At 37.9% G+C, this 22,447-nt stretch overlaps 1 protein-coding gene across 1 annotated transcript in view; it reads right to left on the reverse strand.

Moving 5' to 3' along the window:
- Positions 1–1,202: 1,202 nt before the first annotated feature.
- SDHAF3 (succinate dehydrogenase complex assembly factor 3) overlaps positions 1,203–22,447 on the reverse strand; it is a 54,710-nt gene continuing 33,465 nt past the window's right edge. The window contains exon 2 of the mRNA XM_008065341.1: positions 1,203–2,172. Within this exon, the coding sequence (XP_008063532.1) occupies positions 1,969–2,172 (204 nt within the window). The 3' untranslated portion in view covers positions 1,203–1,968. The remainder of the gene's footprint in view (positions 2,173–22,447) is intronic.

Below are 22,447 nucleotides of genomic sequence, written 5' to 3' on the forward strand. Positions count from 1 at the left end.
ATGCTGCTGGTAGTTTGATAGAAATTGTGTTGACTCTGTAAATTGCTTTGGGTAGTATAAATATCTTGACAACATTGATTCTTCCAATACATAAGCATGGAATGTTTTTACATTTTTAAAAAATAACATTTGTGGTTTCTTTAAGCAGTGTTTTATAGTTCCTTATAAAGACCTCACCTCTTTGGGTAGATGTATTCCAAGGTATTTTGTTGTGTGTGTGTCTATTGTGAATGGGATTGTGTTTTTTATTTGGTTCTCAGCCTGCTTGTTTTGGTGTATAGAAATGCAACTGATTTTTGCACACTGATTTTACATCCCGAGGCTTTTCCAAAGTTGTTTATCAGTACTAGGAGTCTTTGGGTGGACTCTTTAGAGTTTTCTAGGTATAGAATCATGTCATCCATGAAGAGAGATAATTTAACTTCCTCTTTTCCTTTTTAGATATATCTAGTTTCTTTCTCTTGCCTGATTGCTGTGGCTAGGAATTTCAATACCATGTCAGACAGGATTGATGAGAGTTGATATCCTTGTCTTGTTCCGGTTCTCAGGAGGAATGCTTTCAGGTTCTGCCCATTAAGTATATTAGCTATGGGTCTATCATAGATGGCTCTTATTCTTTTTTTTTTTTTTTTTTTTTTTTTGAGTTGGAGTCTCACTCTGTCACCCAGACTGGAGTGCAGTGGCCGCTTCCGGCCACTGCAGCCTCGACCTGCTGGGCTCCAGCGATCCTTCCGCCTCAGCCTTCCAAGAAGACGGAACTCGAACCCACGGGCTCAGGCAATCCACTCACCTCAGCCTCCCAAAGCTCAGGATTACAGGCTGAGCCACCAAGCCCGGCTGATGGCTCTTATTATTTTGAGACATGTTCCTTCAATGCCTAGATGCCTAGAGAGCTATGGAGAAGTGGTGTTAGATTTTACCAAATGCTTTTTCTGCATCTATTGAGATAATCACGTGGTTCTTTATTTTACATCTGTTTATGTGGTGGATTACATTTATTGATTTCTTATGTTGAAACTAGCCTTATGTCCTGGGAATGAAATGAGGCCTCCTTTTTTAGGGCACTAATTCCATTCATGAGGGCCTATCACCTCCCAAAGGGTTTACCTGCTAATGCTATCATACTGAAGATTAGGTTTTAACATATAAATTTTGAGGCGACATAAACATTTGGATCATAGCAATTACTAAAGATACAATCATTTTAGCTTGTAATATTTTTAATTAACATTCTATGATGTGAATGGGATAACCATTTGATTTTTAAAAATTTATAAATCAACTTAAGTGTAAGATAAATTTATGAACATAAACTCCCCAACCATTAGGCAATAAATTCTCAAGGTAATCATGAATTATTTAAATCATTTGCTAACAAAAACTACACTGTAGCAACGTATTATACTTTGCATAATCTATTACACAAATGATAATATAATAGTGTATCTTAAAGCTTCTCTTTAAAAGTCCTTAACAATGACTCAGGAAGAGAAGCCATTCAGAAGAAAATCCATGTATGTATTATTAAAGTATAAATGATGAAACATTCAGAATAACAATATATTTAAACAATAACCTTGTTGGAATTCTATACCTATCATGATATACATCTCTGATAAAGCTAAAGAAAAGCCATTAATACTTGAACAAGAACAGCATTTTAAACAAACTTATATAAGAAAACGTTTTCAGCAGAATTTCAGAAGTCTGTTCATTGTAGAGCTACTCTTTCTGTTTAGCTAAAAAACTGAGTTCCATCCAGCAAGTGCTGTTATTCCAGCAATGTTATAAAGTTTTTCAGTTATCACTAGTGAACCCTATCCATAAATTATATTCATAATATCTAAAAATAAAAACTGTTTCATTAACACCAGGCATTCTCAAAGCTGAAATAAATTTTTTAAACAAATGATACTTAAAATAAGAAGTTCTGAATTTTACATGCTTTGTTAAGCTTTATTGTATAGACTAAATTTTTGGTTCTGTAGACTCAGGAATACTAAACTGTCTACTGGGTTTAGTGGCTTCCAGCATCAGCTCCTGCAATTGTCCAATCTGTTCATCATGAAAGTCATTAAGTTTTTCCTCTGGGAGGGAGGTGCCAAAACATGCTTTTTCTGTTGAATTTTGTCTGTTTTCGTTAGCTTGTTGCCACAACACTGTTGCATACACCTAGTAAAAAGAGAAAGAAAAATGAAGGTTACAGACAAAGTTTAAATAATATCTTATTTCATGTTGGAAACCATAAAAAATTCTAATTCCAAGTCACCTATTGTTCTCCATCACTAAATCTGCATTTGATTAGGAAGATACAGACAATAGAGCTGTGTTTTTACTATTCAGTGCTAATTTAAAACATCTTATTTTGAGTTCTTGAAGAGTTTCAGTAGACCTTTAGCAAAGGTTTTACCCTGGAAATCGGTGAGGAGTGAGGCATCCATGGACAAACTTCAGAGACCGGCATGAACTCCCAAACACAGGCAGCACTGTGTGTGCAGAAGGGCACATGTCCTGGGGCTACCACAGTCCTCAGATTTTCAAAGGGAGCCACGGGCCATGGGCCTAAATGTGGATCTCAAGATTAATTAAGTTCATTCCTATGTCTTCAGTTAAAATTTAACTTAAGACACTAGAGAGAAACCTTTAAGCTTTCAATATTTAACAACCATTTGTCAGGAAAACTATTCTTCATGTTTTAACTTTGTTCTTATCCAGTCAGCATGTTCAGCCTAATAGTCCAACTATTCTTGTCCGCACAAGTGCCAGTTTTGAAACAGACTCTTCCTCTAAAAATTAACTGTTTAATCAGGCAAAAAGCACCAATGTATTTCAGTCCCTGAAGTTAAAGACTAGATACGTGTTGTCAGTGAGTGATCAACCCAGTTCCCTCTGGATAATGTTGCTACTGTCTTGTTTGTGGTATCTAAATTCTTCTACTGATTGTCAACATTACCAAAGCAGCTTTAAATTTAATTCCAAACCTTCACCTGTGTTGAAAATGTTTCCCCCATGTACCACAGAAACCCATTTCATATATTAACACAATGAAAATCCTGCACACACCCCAAGCTTTGCAAACTCTCTTCTAATTCTAAGCCTCAGGGTTTCTCCACCTTGGTCTCTTAAGATTTTTTGGTAGCTCAGGTTGTTCTTTGCTGGGGGTGGGTGGCATTTGCTCTCACATGGCATTAAAAATTCTGCTAATTTTGGAGGCGTAATAATGGTATTATGGTCATGATTTTAAAAGTCTCTTTTAGGGATAGCAATTGAAATATTTGTAAACAAAATTATGTTTGTGGCTTGTTTTAAAATGACCTGGGGTGTGGGGGAAGTAAAGAAATAGGTGGGATACAGACGAAACAAGACTGGCACAGTTGTTAACTGCAGAAATCAAGTGTCAAGTACATGGTGGTTCATTATGTTCTCTCTACATCTGTATATGTTTGAGATTTCCCCCACTAATTTTGTAGTGGCCGAAAGTTCAATCCGAGAGACCACCAAGAGGCAATTCCGATGAAAGTTCAAGAGGATCTTTATTTGCAAGCTCGAGCCTGGACCTCTGTCGACAACCGACACAGCGGTGTACATTCAGAGGCCCTGATTTCCTTAAGCAGATGCCTTTTATGCTTTTACACAAAGGGAGGAAGTGTTTGGGGGGAGGGGCTTTCCAGTTGTGTTACCATTTAATTGGGTAGTAACCTCTGGTGGTCAGCTTAATCGTGGAGGATTGGCTAGCCTGACTCGGGCTGACCTTGGTCCACTAGCTAGGGAAGTTGCAGAGACATCTGGAAGCTTAGGTGATTACCCCCTGGCACCTGATTGGATGTTGCTAAGGGGAAAGTGAGATAAGGGAAGGGGTTGAAGCTTGTAACCGGAGCTTTGCAGTTCTTCCTATAACTGAAACTTTAAACAGTTACAGGTTATGTTTTAAGACAGAAAACTAAAAATGGCTGTGCTATTGTCCACACACCGATTACATATTTATTGGGTTATAGCATGCTCTTAACCTAAGTCTATGGTATACTCTATTACTGTCCTCTCAATTTAAAAACTGTACACATGTGTACACACACAAGGGGAAATTCCCCCAAACAGAATTTGTTTATAAATTGTATATTTATTCTTACATCTTTAAACTTTAATCATCTTCAAAGTACTCTCCGTTTGACACAATACACCTATTGAGACACTTTTTCCACTGCTCAAAACAGTTTGAAGCCTTTTAATGCTTCGGCCCTTTGTTGTTTCACCTCTTCCACATCAACAAAATGTTTTGCCTTTGAGGGCTTTTTTATCAGAGGAAACAAAAACAAAAACAAAAAAACAAAAAAAGTGAGATCAGATAAATAGGAAGGGTGAGACACAAGGGCCGTTTTGGGTCAAAAACTGCTGAACACAGTGTGGGCAGGTGTACTCGTAAATCACCCATCATGAAATGGGCAAATGCACTAAAACAATCTCCAAAAAAAGTTCACTGAAGCAGAATGCAGCCTCTCACAACAAGGTTAGCTGGTACACTGATGCTGATGGTTTCCTAGAACACCCACCTAGTGGGGGAATCCTATACCACAAGGGGCTCACCCTCCAAAAAGTAATTCATTTTTTTAGGTCCCCTTTCATATATGCACACATTCACATAACTTAAAATTAGGAACAAATTTAAGCAGAATTAACTATGTACAAATACCATTCAACTAAAACTATTTCAATAACTTCAAGAAATGTCAACTATGAAATTTCTTATCTACAAAGCTTCCAGGTACAGAAGAACTACCCTTGGCCTGGTCTAAACACAAGCCTGGAGAGAAAATCTTCTCATACTGCTTTATCAACCCCAAAATCATAGCTCTCAATTCTCTCTGCTTCAGTGAGTGAGGGATACTAAGTTGTCTTCAAAACTATATTTAAATTAATTTTTGTAAATTAGCAAAGAAAAATGCAAACTTTGTTTTACTCAGATTCAAATACTGTTTTTTGCCCTATCAACTTCTAAAGTATCGCTATTTTTTTTTCTTACGGATTCATCTGAATTCAAAAGAAAAACTTGTTAGCTTTGAGGGTTTCTTATATTCTAATGAGGTCATAATGATTAGCTGGGTTACAAATTTTTGTCCCTCATAATTCTCCCTGTCAGTGAATCTTGTAAGAGCCTCATTCTCTCCTTCTGCCAATTACCATTCCTTCCTCTTGTGCTCACTAGAGAACACACTGAGTTTCCTTAATGAAGAAAGCTTCCATTTACCAGCAGTTTTCTTCTGCCAGAAAATATTTCTTAAACATCTTAGCATTATAATCATTTTTTTATAATACATATTTTTAAAATCTACATGAGACATACCAAAATCATTTGCAAGTGTTTCACAGGAATTTCCTCACCAAAACAACAAGATTTTAGAACTGTCACTTTAGCACACAGCTGTGAACCTTGATTTAATTACTTTTGTGTACCCCTTAATTAGCATTTGTATACCCCTTAATTAGCATTTGTATTTACAATATGAATCAATGGATTTCCCCGCAGGCTAGAATCAACATGGCATAAGATTCCCTAGATAACTGGCATAAAAATATTGAGGCCGATTGGTGCTTATGAACAAATTTGAGTCACAGTATTTTAAGATTTCTTTTTTATTTTTTCCCCCTGAGTCAGTCTCACTCTGTTGCCCAGGCTGGAGGGCAGTGGCATGCTCAGGGCCACCCCAGGGTCGACCCGCTGGGCTCAGGTGATCCTTCTGCCTCAAGCCTTCCAAGTAGCTGCAACTACAAGCGCATGCTACCATGCCTGGCAAATTTTTTGATATATTGTAGAGATGAGGTCTCATCAAGTTGCCCAGGCTGGTCTCGAACCCCTGAGCTCAGGCAATCCTCTCGCATTGGCCTCCCAAAGTGCTGGGATTACAGGCTTGAGCCACTGTGCCCAGCTCAAGCCAGAACAGAGCCGGAAAGAAGAGAAGAGGGTGGAATTTGAGGATGGTTGGTGACAGAGTCATAGAAAGCCAAGAATCACAGGCAAATCCCGGATTTCAGAGTTGAGACTCTAAACGTGAATAATAGGGCTATCAAGGCAGAAAAGCTACCAGACCCATTTTCAGCTTAGAAAATATACATACAAAGAAAGAGTTGTAAGAATTGGTCAAATTAAACTAGACTATGGAATAGTATGCAATAGTTAAAAGACTAAAGCTAAACATGTATCGACATAAAAAGTTCTCCAAGATAAGTTAAACAAAAATTTGCAAAATATTATGTAACTATGATGCCATTTACCTATGTTTTTAAATATGTACATGATTATTCAGGTAAGAGAATATATATATTTGTATGCAAAAATAGAAGGGGAAAGGCGGCCACAAAACTTTGGAGAATAGTTTTTCACATTTTGTTTAGAACACCTCAGCTCTGTACTGTTTTGATATTTTATAATAAATATTACTTAAGTAATTACTATAAAGCAATTAAATGAAAAGGAACAAAAGCAGGAAGGAATACAGCTATAGGAAAAAATTTGGAACAAAGCAATTGTAGCTCTGGTTTTTCATAATTTGTCCTAACAGCAGAGACCAAATCAATTTGCTGATTTTAATTAATATAATGTGAACATAAAAATTAACAAAACTCAAGACCTCATTATTTTGTTTAATCACATATCTAGTATTTGCCCTTCTGTGTTCCTTAAAATAATCCAACTCCTAAACAGCCCAAAAGTACAGCTAGAAACATTTTCATTGTAAGACATCACACAATATAAAAATCCAAAGTATTAAGTACTGTAAATAAAAAGATAATTAGGATATTCATATTTAGAAAAGCACTTATCATAGACCTCATTAAACAGTGAAACTAAATTGTTTAAAATATTTTATGATCAAGCCGGGCTCGGTGGCTCAGCCTGTAATCCCTCACCTTTGGGAGGCTGAGGTGAGTGGATTGCCTGAGCCCGCGGGTTTGAGACCCGTCTGGGCAATTTGGTGAGACCTCATCTCTACAATAAATCAAAAATTAACCGGGCGTGGTAACGCACGCCTGTAGTTCCAGCTACTTGGAAGGCTGAGGTGGAAGGATCGCTGGAGCCTAGCCTAGCAGGTTGAGACTGCGGTGGCCGGGAGTGGCCACTGCACTCCAGTCTGGGCGACAGAGTGAGACTCCAACTCAAAAAAAAAAAAAAAAAAATTTATGATCATAGCATTTTTAAGGTACTCATCAACTATACAGAGTTCAAGAAAATGCCTATATATATCCACCCCATTAAGACCTGACATTTTAAAAATATTTTATATACAAAGAACTTCCTTGATAGCATAAAAGATTTCAGATTAAATCATTAAAATGCCACCACAATTTTTCCACATACTATAACCAGAATTAGTCTGAAGAAGCCTATTTTTCTTTGAATTACAGAAATCATAAATTCCCTTACAAACTAGGCATATATTGTGCTGTTATTCCCACAGCTTCCTGGAAAGCTAAAATGACTGCCATTTGTTACAGTTTTGACAAATTATTTGTACTCCTTCATTGTAAACTCCCAAAGAGAAGGCCAACTATTAGATCTGGGGAAACAAAGGTATCTTCCTTCCAAAACTTACTCAATTATTGTAAGATTCTATTTAGCAACACCGAACCAACAAATTTAAGTTCGGCGTACTTAGTCAAGCATTTCCTAGAGAACTGATTAAAAGAGCCATGCCTCCTGGAGCAGCAAAAACAAAAGCACTCTTCTCCACAAAAAATCTGGAAGTTACCTGAATTACAATAACTAAATTCAAAGCCACTATGGGGATTTGAAGCACAACTGCCCAAGTCATTAATGCAGAATACATCAGAGAAAAAACAAACCCATGTTGGCAATGATAATAAATGTGGTTTCTTAGCTCTTTTTGATCAGGTTTTATGATCTTCAAGTCACTGATGATAGATTACCAATTTTCATAGCACAAAATATCACCAGATAGTAACCTAAGTTTATTCCTCAGTCCCCAAACATTTATAATATACCATAATAGTACAAAGAACAGAAAGTAACACTAACGTCACCACTGAGTCAATTTCCCTGGTGGTCATGACACCAGGCCTTTCTGGAGTCATGGCTCTAGGTTCCTCTGCCCAGTGCAGTAAACCAAACTCGGGATTTGCCTGTGATTTCAGGGATGAGCAAAGAAAGGTGTTAGTTGCTACACAGCACTGCAAAAATGATAAAAGCAAGAACACAAAAAGTTCTTGGTTAAGGAAGCAGTAAGAAAATGACAGAAAAACCAGGTTCACAAATATTCTTTCTATCTGTCAACTACCAATCAGCATGTCTGTGATGTTAGAAATGAACAAATCAAATATGTCATAACATCAAAAATAAGAAGTCAGTGCCCAAAACAAGCACATTCTTGTTTACAAAATTCACCCAAAAGTCCCTAAAAGTTTAATAATAATAGCATTGGCCGGGCTCAGTGGCTTAGCCTGTAATCCCGCGCTTTGGGAGGCCGAGGTGAGTGAATTGCCTGAGCCCGCAGGTTCAAGACCCGCCTGGGCAACTTGGCGAGACCTCATCTCTACAATAAATCAAAAAAGTTAGCTGGGCGTGGTATTGCGCACCTGTAGTTCCAGCTACTTGGAAGGCTGAGGCGGAAGGATTGCCGGAGCCCAGCAGGTCGAGGCTGCAGTGGCCGGCAGTGGCCACTGCACTCCAATCTGGGCAACTGAGAGAGACTCCAACTCAAAATAATAATAGTAATAATAATAATAATAATGGCATTGTACTTAAGGTAAATATCACATACTTATTTTACTTAAAGGCAACTCTTCATCATCTAAAAATATATTCATAAAACTGTGGTACATATACACTATGGAATACCACAGCCATAAAAAAGAACAAAATCATAGCATCTGCAGCAACATGGATACAGCTGAAAGCCATCATTCTATGCAAATTATCACAGAAACAGAAAGCTGAATACTGCATGTACTCACTCACTCATAAGTGGGTACTAAACACTGGGCACACATGGGCACAAGAATGGGAACAGACACTGAGTACTGCTAAAGGGAGAGGGGAGGAGAGGGACAGGGACAGAAAACCACTCTTGGGTACCATGCTCACTACAGGGGGTGGAGGGCTCATCAGAAGCCCAAACCTTGCTGTCATGCAACAGACCTAGGTCACAAATCTTCATATGAACCCCAATTCTAAATTAAAGTTAAAAGAAAACACACACATTTTTCTGATATTTTTTAGGTACATGAACTGTACATTTTATTCCTTCCATAGCAACTTTAATCTATTCTTTAGAAACATAAATTACATCAATAGATTTTATAATACTTCATTATATCACAGATATTGAGTTAATACAGGGTATTGAAAAATGATAAAAACCGTGTTATCCAGCATTATTAATGAAATATCTTTGTCAGAACTACCAACGTATACACTATAGTAATAATTCTCAGACTACTTATCTCACAGGATTGTTTTAAGAATTAAGTGATAAATGATTAATGTCTTTAAAGGGCATTCATCTGCAGGCTGTCACCACTGGAGGTTTCTGGGCCATCTTGTCTGGCTCCCTTTCCAGGATGCTCTTCTCATGGCTTCCTGTACCTCACCCCTTAGATTTCTGCTTAAATGACTCTTCCTTAGAGAGCCATCCCAATTCCTCTATCTCCCATGCCACTGTTTTTCACAGTACTCTAAATTTTCTGCTCAGTACTTATTCTAGGCTGTTACAATTTTGTTTCCTCCACAGAATGAAATGGCTATGATAAAAAGAAACACATCTGAGTTTATTACTGGATCTCTTGCATAGTGGCTGGGCAAAGAAAGTCCTCAGTAATTCTCATCTTGATGAGTAAATGAATGTTGTCCAGATATTTGCCAGAAGCTACTATTTTAGGTTATGACAGGCACAAGGTCAAAGGCCTAATCTTGTAGATTTTTATAAGTATTCTCAATTTAGGATTTTTATATTTTCACTTTATGGAAACATCCTTACTCCCCTCAATACCTTATTTCTTACCAATGATGTTTTCAAAGGTTATATTTTCTAATCAGTAGTTCTCAAAGATTTTGGTCTCAGAACTCTTTGACACTCATTAAAAAAAAAGTTTTTGTTAATTGAATTGTATCTATTAATATTTATCATATTAGGAATTAATACAGATTTTTAAAAATTATTAACCCAATACAAAAAATCAACTTAAAATGTATTAAAGACTTAATGCAAGACCTAAAACTATAAAACCACTACAAGAAAACATAGAAAAAAGCACTCAAGATATTGGTCTGGGCAATGTCATTTAAGACCTGAAAGGCATAGGCAATAAAAGCAAAACTCAACAACTGACATTACATCAAGCTAAGAAGCTTCTGCATGGCAAAGGAAACAATAACAGAGTAAAGAGACAATTGACAGAATGAGAGAAGAGATTTGCAAACTACCCATCTGACAAGGGGTTGATATCTAGAATATGCAAAAAAATCTTAATAGCAAAAAACCTAAATAATCTGATTTTTTTTTTTGAGTTGGAGTCTCACTGTGTCACCCAGACCAGAGTGCAGTGGCCGCTCCCGGCCACAGCAGCCTCGACTTGCTGGGCTCCGGTGATCCTTCCGCCTCAGCCTTCCAAGTAGCTGGAACTACAGGCACGCGCTACCATGCCCGTTTAATTTTTGATTTTTTATTGTAGAGATGAGGTCTCGCCAAGTTGCCCAGGTGGGTCTCGAACCCGCAGGCCCAGGCAATCCACTCACCTCAGCCTCCCAAAGGCGCGGGATTACAGGCTGAGTTACAGAGCCTGGCAATCTGATTTTTTAAATGGGTAAAAAGACCTGAATAGATATTTCTCATAAGAAGACATGCAAATGGCCACAGGTATATGAAAAAATGCTCAACTTCACTAATCATCAGGGAAAGAAAATCAAAACCACAATGAGATATCACCACATTCTAGTTAGAATGGCTATTATCAAAAGGACAAAAGGCAAGTGTTGGCAAGGATGTGGGGAAAAAAGAACACTTGTACACTCTTGGTGGGACTGTAAATTAGTAAAGCCATTATGGACAACTGCATGAAGTTCCCCCCAAAATTAAAAACAGAACTACCATATGATCCAGCAATTTCACTACTGAGTATAAAATAAAATAAAAAGGAAATAAAATTACTATGTCGAAGGCATACCTGCACGCCCATGTCTATAGCACCACTATTAACAATGGCCAAGATATGAAAGTAACCTAAATATCCATCAACAGATAGTTAATAAAGAAAATGTGGTATACATACACAATGGAATGTTATTCAGTCATAAAAATGAATAAAATCCTGTCATTTATGACAACATGGATGAATCGGGAGGACATTATGTTAAGTGAAATGAGCTAGACACAGAAAGACAAATACTGCATGATCTCGCTCTTCTATGGAATCTAATGAAGCTGATCACATAGGAGTAGAGAATAAAGGCTGGGGAGATTGGAGATAAAGGAAGATGACAGGAGAAAAAAGCTCTGGGGTTCTGCTGCCCTGTAGGGTGACTATATTAATAATGTATTATGTATTTCAAAATAGCTAGAAAAGAGGATTTTGAATGTTCTCACCACAAAGAAATGATAAATGCTTGAGACAATGGATTTTCTAATACTCCAACTTCATCATTCCACAATGTATACATGTATCAAAACACCATATTGGAACCTGTAAATATGTACAACTGTATCAATTAAAGATAAAGCAAAACTTCTAAAAATTATTAATCCACTGAAAATACTCATTACCCATGAACTCATAAAATCAATAAACTCCTAAAGTAACAGCTTATTTATATAAGAAAAAGCTTTATTAAAAAAAAAATACTGTTAGAAGAGTGGCATTGTTTCACATTTCTGTAAATCTGTCTGCTGTACTACAAAGACAGATGGGTTTTCCTATGTTTTGTGATATATAATTTTGCTTAAAGTATATGAAGAAAATATAGCCATCAAAAGATAGTTGAAAAAGACAGAACTATTCTGTCAGCTTTTTTCTGATAATTGTGGATATTATTCCATGATGCTACACCAAAACTTGATAAGAGATAGTTTTTAAAGGTTAGATGCAATGTAACAGTCATACCCAATGATCTTTTCCTACTCTATTACATTATAACTCATTACTCTATCTTGTGCTTTCCATGAATCTCTTAATCCCTATATAATTCTGTAATAGCATGTGTTGGTCATTTGGAAAATACTGGCTCACTGAATTATGCCATGTTTCCAAATACTGACATCTGGATCACTCAACATCAAACATCATATTTGTAAATATCACCATTAATCAAATGAGGAAACTCTTAAGTGTTGGGAATTGTTAAGCTTACAGTGGTGAACACAAGTTTTCTAAGATTCTAATTTGAGCTTTCAAGCAAAAATTTTACCTTTGGCAATAAATAGGTCAGTTATTTTCCTTGAAGTGACAGGTTCCCTCTTCATTTTTGAGAAAATGTCTGCAAATACCCAAGTCTGAATAACAATTATTTGTGAGTTGCTCTTGCAGGTAAAAGTGGTGTAAAATGAAAAATGAAACTAAAGATTGCAACTCAAACATCTGCACAAAGATCTGCTCAAGACAGCCATGGTACTGTCTTGAGCAGCAACTTATGAGTACTTCCCATTTCTTCACTCAGAATTTAAAAAAGATATATACTATTTAATAAAAATAGTAACACTTACTATTTTGTTACCGAACTCCAAGTTTCACAAAGAAGAAAATGGTTAGAGTCTTTGTGAGGTATCCATCCCACACCCAATTATCTTTGACCAGGGCAAAAAATAATGTGTCTACTCATTTAGCAGGAGGCGTGAAAGTAGACTTTTTGAGAAAATGTGTGGATAGTTTCTTTAAACAAAGGTATAGAAAAAAGAAGAAAATAGCTATCAATTCTAGAGGAGAAAAGGAAAAGGAAAAAAAAAGCAATATTGGGGAATACAGTTACCACAAATTGCAAAAAGTAAATACTCCAAACATATAGATTACAGTACTGATTTTATAAAAACTAAAATCACAGAGAAATGAACATAAGGACATAAAATGACATTTGAGAAAAAAATGCATGCCAATACATAAGAAAATTATTAGGGGGAAAGTGAGTCTACTTCATTTTTAAATTTTATTTTAAAGATGTGGGGTACAATTCAAGGTTAGGTATACAAATAGTTATTGTGTAGGTAAAGATTGGGCCTCACTTTGGTCCTCACTTCAACCTGGTTTGAGATCAGGAATTCTTACTGATGAGGTATGTGTCATTGCCCCCCCCCACCCCCCCATCTCCCCATGCCCCCCAACCCCGGGGCAGTTTTCCACTACTGCCAATTCCTTTCTTATAGTATTATGATAATTGCTCAGGGTCCACTTATGAGTTTTAAAGAAGCGCAGATGAAACACAGAGATAACTATTGTTTCAGGTTACTGGATTAAAAAAGTTTGTTTTTCTCTTCAGCTAATACTCATGGCTTGGGAAAATTATGTGAGACGAATTACATACTTTTCTTAGGAGAAAAATAGGCAATTTCTAAAGAGAAATTTAGAAAATCTATAAGAGGATTCAGTTTTATACATACCCTTAAGTTCTGTAATTCTACTTCATAGAATTTAGCTTTAGGATATCATAAATGTGTATTATAATTTTATGCAGTAGGATTCTATACAATGTAATAGTGAAAAGTAAAGCTAACTTAAATGCCAAATTAAAGTTGATTATATTATGATAATTTTGTATTAAATCTTTCAAGCAACATAATAAAAAGCTCATATTAAACCAAATGGAAACAAAGAATATTTAAACAAATTTAAAAATAACCAGCAACTATTAAATAATCACAATGACTGATATCCAAGCAAACACTACTAGGCATGCAAAGAAGCAGGAAAATACAAACCATAATAAGGAAAAAAAATCAATCAATAGAAAACGACCCAGAAATAACACAAACAACAAAATGTCCTTAGACAAGGAAATTTAAACAGTTCTATAGACCAGTAATGAAAAACTGGAAACTGAAATTTTAAAAACACTTCCATTTACAATAGCACTAAATATATGGAATACTTAGGTATAAATCTAACAAAATTTGTTTAAGTTCCGTATACTAAAAACCACAAAACATTGATTAAAAAAATCAAAGATAACTTAATTGAACAGAAAGATATACCAGGTTCATGGATTGGAAGACTCAATATTGTTAAGGTGTCATTGTTAAGATGTCAATTCTCCTCAAACTGATTGACAGATTCAATGCAGTCCTAATCAATATCCTGAGGAGGGACTTCGTAGAAACTGACAAGTTGATTCTAAAATATATATGGAAAGTCAAAGGAACTAGCATAGTCAAAAAGAGCTTTGAGAAAAAACAAAGTTGAGAGACTCTCACTACTTGAATTCAAGACTTACTATAAAGTTAAATAATTTAGAGAGTGGGGTATTGACCAAACAACACAGAATAACAGAACAGAATACAGAACCCAGAAGTAGTCCCAGTCCCATGCAAGTATAGACAACTGATTTTAGATAAAGGTGCAGAGGCAACTCAAGAGGGAAAAGGATCACTTCCACAAAGGATGGTAGAACTGGATATCCACATGCAAAAAAGTAAAAATCAGTAACTCACATAACATAAAAAATTAACTCAAAATGGGCCATATTCCTACATGTAAAATAGAAAATTATAAAGCATCTAAAAGAAATTATAGCATAACACTGTTGTGACCTTAGGCAAAAACACCTTACATATAACTCTAAAATCACAATCTATATAAGAAAAAATTAATAAAACAGATTTAATCGAAACTTAAAATGCCTGTCTAAAGACAATATCCTTTAGATCACTTCAGAGAGATCAAAAGAACCTTCATCACCTGGCTCCTTATTTCACCAGCCCCATTACAAACTGCCTGTAGTTCCCAAATACTCCATACTCATCCATGCGTCAGCAGACATATACTCTATCTGGAATGTCCTCATTTACTGAGTTCAAATGTCACTTTCAGTCCGAGACCTGTACCCCTGCCCCAGGTTTGCCTCTCTGCTCCCCTGACACTCTGTACACAAGTTTTTAGAGCATGCTTCTTACTATTGATGTTGACATGAAGGCAAAAGTCCTGAAGGCAAAGGATCATGTCTAGACATTTATCTGCCTTCAGCACCTGGCAATACCAAATATTAACATACATTTATTATAAGAAAATAAGTAGCAGAAAGGAAACAAAATGTGCTGGCCAACCGAAACCCTTGTTCTCAGTTCATCTGACAAATTCTGTTTCACAAGGGAAACTTACAGCTTAGCACTGCAGTCTGTATATTAATTATATTAATCTCTTTAATGCACAAAAACACAAGACTTGAACAAATCTGAATGGATGAGCTTGCAAATCTAAACATCAGAACTGGTCCCTGATTTATCTGAATAAAATGAAAATATTCAGTGAAGATTAGTATAAACATAATTATTTACAGATGTTTATTTCTCCTTTTTTGTATACCATACAAAAGTTTACCTAGTCATTTTAGTTTTTTAATCAGGAAATTATAAAAAGGCAGTGACATTTCTTTTAATTCCATATTTAAAAGTCAAATGTTAACTCACAAAAAACCAAAATAGCTTTAAAAAACAAACTAATGAAATGCTACCTAGTAATCAAAATGAAAACAAATAAACAAGCAACAAAACAAAACAAAAAACCCCAAAAACTCTCTTTTAGAGAGTTTATTTTACTATTTGGCCTTTAAAAAGAAGGGAACTCTGCTATATAATACAACATGGATGAAACTTGAGGACATTAAGCTAAGTGAAATAAGCCAGTCAAAGAAGGACAAATACTGCCATGATTCCACTTCTATGAGGGATCTAAAAATAGTCAAATTCATAGAAGCAGAAAATAGAATGACAGTTTCTAGAAGCTGGGGGAAGGGGAAAATGGAGTTGCTGTTGAAAAGGTATAAGGTTTCAGCAAGATGAGTATTAAGTGCCAGACTTCTGCACAGTTAACAATGATAGGGACTGGAATGATCTGCACATTTGATCCAGGTGGTACGGACATTTTGACAGTCTTGATTCTTCTAATCCATTGAACACAGCATCTCCTTCCATTAACTTGTGTCTTCTTTAACTTCTTTCAGCAATGTTTTGTTGTTTTCAATATGCAAGTCTTTCACCTCCTTAGTAAGTTTATTCCTACGTATTTTATTCTTTTGGTGCTATTGTAAATGAAATTATATATTTTCTTAATTTCCTCTTCAGACAGTTTGTTGTTGGTGGTTAGAAACGCAATTGACTTCTATAAGTTGATTTTGTATCATCCAACTTTACTAAATTCATTTATTAGTTCTAACAGTTTTTTGGAGGAAACTTAAGGGTTTTCTACATGTAAGATCATGTCATCTGCAAATATATATATATTTTTTTATTTGGATGGCTTTTCTTTTTCTTGTTAACTTTCTGGCTAGGACTTCCACTATTATGTTGAAAAATGTGGTGAAAGCAAGTGTCCTTGTCTTGTTCCTGATCTGAGAGGAAAAACTTTTAGTCTTTCACTACTGAGTACAATGTTTTCTGTGGCCTTTTCATGTATGACCTTTATTATACCAAGGCAGACTCTAGTTTTAAACAAGATGAGGTTAGAATCACTGTAGCTACTAAATAAAAGTCTTAGTCACAACAGGTTTCAAGAATAAAACAGTGACTATGTAGGCTGATCTGTCTCTCCTGCTATCTACTGATTAAAAAGGAACCCTACCAGGATTCTCCAGTTCTCACTCTTTGTCATTTCCTAGTTTTACAACATCATGTTAAGACAATACATGAAGACACTGCACTCCATGAGCTTTGTGGTCCGATATCCTTTAACAAGTTTCCCCATCTTGCTGACGACGACCTCCAGTGTGTATAAATAAGTTTTTATACTAATTCCCATGCAATAGAACAGGAGCACATTAAAGAATACATATTCACAGAATTGAATATTCAACTAGAAACAGAATTTCCTTAACACCTCTAAACTTCATTAGTAAACAAAATTGTTAAAATTATCTAAACCAATATGCTAGGGAAAATGACTTTGATGTTTCTACTTTCCATATTATAGTTTATAATATACTGTTCTCTTTTCCAATTAAGAAAAATGTTGTTACTTTGGTAAAGTACACGTAGGAAGCAATTAAAACTTCCATGATTATATTCTTCCTTTTCTAGTCTACGTGTAGATTGATTTTTTTAAAAAGAAGAACTTATGAGTCACTAGAGAGAAATTATTTTGAAATTCCCACGAGGTAATGATTCCATCTATAATATATTTTTTAAATATGCTTTTTGAAATTTAGTGAAATTTTTTGGCAGGTCCTAATAATTAAAGCCTCTAGTATTCCACCCTGGAAAAGGACAACACTGGCGTTTCTTAATAAATTTTATCTTATTTTTAGAGAATTGTTGCAGACCTGTGTGTGTGTGTGTGTGTGTGTGTGTGTGTGTGTGTGTGTACATACATATGCATATATATAGTGTTATATAGTGTTAAATATGAGAGAAAGACTGAAAGGGAAAGGAGAATGGGAGGAAAGAAAAAAACAGGCTAAGAGCAGTTTGATTACATAAGGATAGGTTAGTGAAAGTACTTGTTAAATAGGTCATTCAAGTTGGTTCAGCAGCAACTAAAAAGTTCTGACATTGTGGTTTCTAGGAAATAGGCTACCTTCGATGAAGGCTGGGTAGAAACTGGCTAAGGGAAAGAAAAATGTGATGCAAAATACAGATGACACTGGGCATTGGGCATTGGGTCTTGCTTACTTCTTTTGGTACAAATTAATGATTCTCTAATAGAAACCAAGTGGAGAAACTTGCTGTTGTAATCATTCTTCCTCTAACCCTGACCCAGCAGCAGCTAATTGTGAAGCAGTCTGTCTCATCTAATATACAGATGCTTCCTGACTTATGATGGGGTTATGTCCCGATACACCATGGAGTTGAAATATCCTAAGCTGAAAATGCATTTAATACACCTAACCTAGCCAAGATCATAGCTTAGCCTAGCCTACTGTAAGTATATTCAGAACACACATTAGCCTATAGATGGGCAAAGTAAACACTGGCAACATAGGACACCAATGAGAATTGTGACCAGCCACTGGTCAGTGAAATGGGGACCAAGAGCTTAATTCACAGACACCAATACCAAAAGTACAAGTTATAAAAAGGAGAGGTTTTATTTAGTCAAGAGCCAGGCCGGTGGCCACTTGCCTGTTGGACATGACAATCCCACAGCAAGGGGTCCTGATTAGATGTAGGGGCTTGCTTAAGAAAGGCTAAACCACATTGGGACTTTCCAAGTGGGCTAAACCGCAACATCCTAGAGGCCTAGGTACCTTTCAAGCAATGCAAACGTGGTTCACAGAAGCGGAAAAAAAACCCAAAAACCTGTTAAACAGTTTAACCTAGCCAGCAGGTGCTGCTGACAGCTTCCAGGAAAGGAACTTTTTAACTGTGCAAAGGTTGAGTACATGTTTAACTGTGCAAAGGCTGAGTACATGTTTAGCCTAATTTTTGACACTGTAGATATCTTTTTTAAGTCCCCTTCCCCATTCCCCCTTTCAGTTGTTCCTAGAGTCAAATCATTGACTCTTTATATAGGGGATTATATTGAGTCCTGAGAACCATTAATTTTATTGATGACACACTATTTTTAACATAACTAAGGAGGCTTATGTATGGGACTCGGTTTTTCCAAGGAGCAATAATTTCGCACCCCCATGCAGCACAGTGGTATTGTCCTGCTTTGTGGCAACAGGCTGGTCCCAATGTCAGGCAAGCATAAAAACCAACAGATTTAAGTTTGTTTGTTTTTTTTATAAGCTAACGTACCATATTCGTCAGTGTGTGTGCCCCCAAGGTTTAGACCTGGCCATAATTTACAATGGTCAAAATTAAAGACAGGCTGCCCGCTTCCTCTGTAGGTGGCAATTACGGTCCCAGTGACGGTATTTCTCAGTTCCCAGGAATAGTTTCCTGGAGTATAGGGATTACGCGGGTTAGGTCAATAGGCCTCAAGCTGGGGAAAGTATGCAAGGAATATGATTAAGATACCGGGGCCTGCAAAAGTCTTATTTTTAGAGGATCTTCTCCAGTAGCTGGTTTGACAATTTTCCATGTTTCCGGGGGCGCGGTGGTGACTGCCTTTATTTGTGAATGATGAATCCAGGGGCAGACACTGCTGACTTTGACGGCCGTAGGAGCAATAATTACTATGTGGGGTCCTTTCCACCTTGGGGTGAGAGCCTCAGTTTTGTGCCGTTTTATCCAGACCTGGTCACCAGGCTGGAACGGGTGTGGATGTTCCGTAACTGCTTTCCAGAAGGTTGCCTACACAGTCTCAGTGACAGCTTGCTGAACTCTTTGAAGAGCCTGCAGTGACTGAAGCAAGTTATGGTTAGACGTTCTAGTGCTTTTTCCAGTCCAATTTTTGGAAGTAAAGGCAGGGGCCGTCCAAACAGAATTTTGAAGGAGGTTAGACCCTTGATGTAGGGGGTACACCTGGCCCTTAAGAGGGCATAGGGAAGGAGTGTTACCCAACCTTCGCTGGTCTCCAGGGTTAATTTGGTTAAGGTCTTTTTAAGCATCTGATTCATTCTTTCTACCTGTCCTGAGCTCTGGGGATGATAAGCACAATGTAAATTTTAATTTATCCCCAAGGTTTTTGCAATACCTTCAGTAAGTTTAGAAATAAATGCTGGGCCATTATTTGAGCCTATTGAGATAGGTAGACCATATCTTGGTATGATGTCACCTAAGAGTCTTTTTTACTATTACAGAAGCAGTTTGTTTTTGTAGGAAATGCCTTGACCTATCCAGATAAAGGTGTCCACCAAGACCAATAGGTATTTATATTTATATTGCCCAGGTTTGATTTCTGTAAAGTCTATCTTTCAATGTTTCCCAGGGGGTTAGTCCACTATTTCGGACCCTTTGGGTGGATACACTGACCTTAGCATTATTAGTCTGCTGGCATGACATGCAGCCTTGAATGAGCTCCTGGGCGATTTGGTCCAGATGAGGGAGATAGAATTCTTTTTTTACAAGTTCAGTTAGTTTTGTCCTTCCCAAATGAGTACCTTTGTGGAGCTGCCTTAGGATTTGTTGTCCCAGGACTCGAGGGAGGAAGGTTCTGCCATCCTGAAGTTGAAGCCATCCATCTGGGTTAGAGGTTGTCTGCAATTTTTGTGCAGTGAGGAGGTCCTCTTCTGTATATTTTGGTGGCTCACATAGAACCAGAGGAGGCAGTGCCAGCAGGCAGGTGGTTCTGCGGTAAGCAGTTTCTCTGGCTGCTTGATCTGCTTTTTTTTTTTCCTATTGCCTCTGAGTTCCCTTTTTGGCGGCCCCTGGGGGGTGGATAATGGCCACCTGTTTGGGGGCCCATATTGCTGCCAGGAGATCTAAGACCTCCGCTTTATTTTTTATAGTTTTCCCCTCTGCAGTAAGCAATCCCTGCTCCCTGTAAATTATCCCATGAACATGTGCAGTTGCAAACGGGTACCTGCTGTCAGTGTAGATGTTGACAACTTTTCCATCACCTGTTTTTAGGGCCTCAGTTAGGGCAATCAGTTCTGCTTTTTGGGCCGATGTTTCCTGCGGAAGAGGCTCAGCCCAAATAGATCCCTGTAGAGTGACTACCGCTGCCCCTGCATATCTTACCCCATCCTGGATGAAACTGCTACCCATCCGAGAAAAGCGTCAGGTCAGGATTTGTTCTCGGGACATTGGTTAGGTCCCAGCGCAGCTTCTGGAACTCAGTTATTTCATAACAACCATGTGGCGGCCCCATGGGACTTTCTTCCGGTAGTAAAATTGTAGGGTTCAAGCTGGGGGCGTGCTGGAACTTGATGCCAGGTTGATTTAAAAGCAGCCCTTGATAATGAGTTATTCAGGCATTTGACATCCATTTGTCAGGGGCCCCTCGGAGTAAAGACCCCACTGCATGCATGGCTGTGACAGTCAGATTCTGCCCCAATGTTAGTTTGTCTGAGTCTTTTACTAATATGGCAATGGCTGCTATAACCCGCAGGCAGGGCGGCCAGCCCTAGGCTACCGGGTCCAGTTTTTTGACAGGTAGGTGACTGGCCCATGTGGGCCGAGTTTTGGGGTTAGGAAACCCCAGGCGACGCCTTGTCTTTCATTCACATAAAGGTGGAAAGGTTTTTTAATATCCAGCAAGGCCAGGGCCGGAGCTGAGACCACGGAGTTTTCAAGGGCTTAGAAAGCTTTGACCCCTCTGGTGTCCACTTAAAATTAGCCTCTGGTTCCTTGGTTATTTCATAGAGGGGTTTTGTGAGTTCAGCAAACTTAGGGATCTGTAGTTGGCAGTATCTTACAGCTCCCAAGAATTCCTGGACCTGCCTTTTGCTTCCTGGGGACGGGATGCCTGCTATAGCCTGAATGCGCTGGGCGGTCAGGGATCTTTTACCTCCCTCGAGGTTATACCCAAGGTATGTGGCTACAGTCACATAGAGCTGAACTTTTTTTGCTGACACCCTATACCCCAGAGTCTGAAGTTCTTTAAGCAGGTGCCTGGTGGCACGCAGGCACTCACCTTCTGATGTGGCTGCAATTAACAAATTATCTACATACTGCAGCAGAGTTACTTCAGGGTGCTGTTGCCAGAAAGCTCGGAGATCTTGGCAGAGAGTTTTATTGAACAGCGTGGGAGAGTTTTTAAATCCTTGTAGGAGTCATGTCCAGGTTAACTGGCCATTTTCCCCCTTTCCAGGATCTGTTCATTCAAAAGCAAACAAGGGTGGTTCTGCTCAGCCAATGGGATGCTGAAGAAGGCATCCTTAAGGTCCAGGACAGGGCGATAGTTTCCTGTGCCCACCTTTTTGACAGGAAGAAGTGGGGTGTTCCAGGATGAGTGGCACGGCACTAGGATCTTAGCTTCCCGGAGATGCTGGATGTGGATTGCTATGTCGTTTCAGGTCTCTGGGGATATAGGGTACTGTTTTACCCTAATGGGCGTTGCCTGACTTTTGAGATGTACAACCGGCGGTTGATGGGATGCCAGCCCAGGGGAGTTTAATTCGGCCCAGACCTGGGGAAACTCAATATGCAGCTGGGACAGCAGTATGGCATTGAAGAGTCAAGAGGGGACCTACCTTCTGTTAACACATATTTCTCACTTAGGGCAACAGTAACAAGAATTTTTGATGCCCCAGGTGGGTTTAGGCTTACTGCTGCCGTGGTTCCCTCAAAACCTATGTTAGCCTTAAGCTTGTGTAAGAGTTCACGTCTCAGGAGCAGGTATGGGCAGTCTGGCATTACTAGGAATGAATGAGTTACTTTCCTTTTTCCCAAATTTATTGTTCTTTCTGTGATCCAGGGGCATAATTGAGTCCCAGTTGCCCCCTGGACCAAGGAATTCTTATTCTGAAGCAGGCCAT

Source organism: Carlito syrichta, unplaced genomic scaffold, assembly GCF_000164805.1.
Source record: "Carlito syrichta isolate Samal-C Ts95f unplaced genomic scaffold, Tarsius_syrichta-2.0.1 Scaffold308240, whole genome shotgun sequence".
Taxonomy (NCBI): Eukaryota; Metazoa; Chordata; class Mammalia; order Primates; family Tarsiidae; genus Carlito; species Carlito syrichta.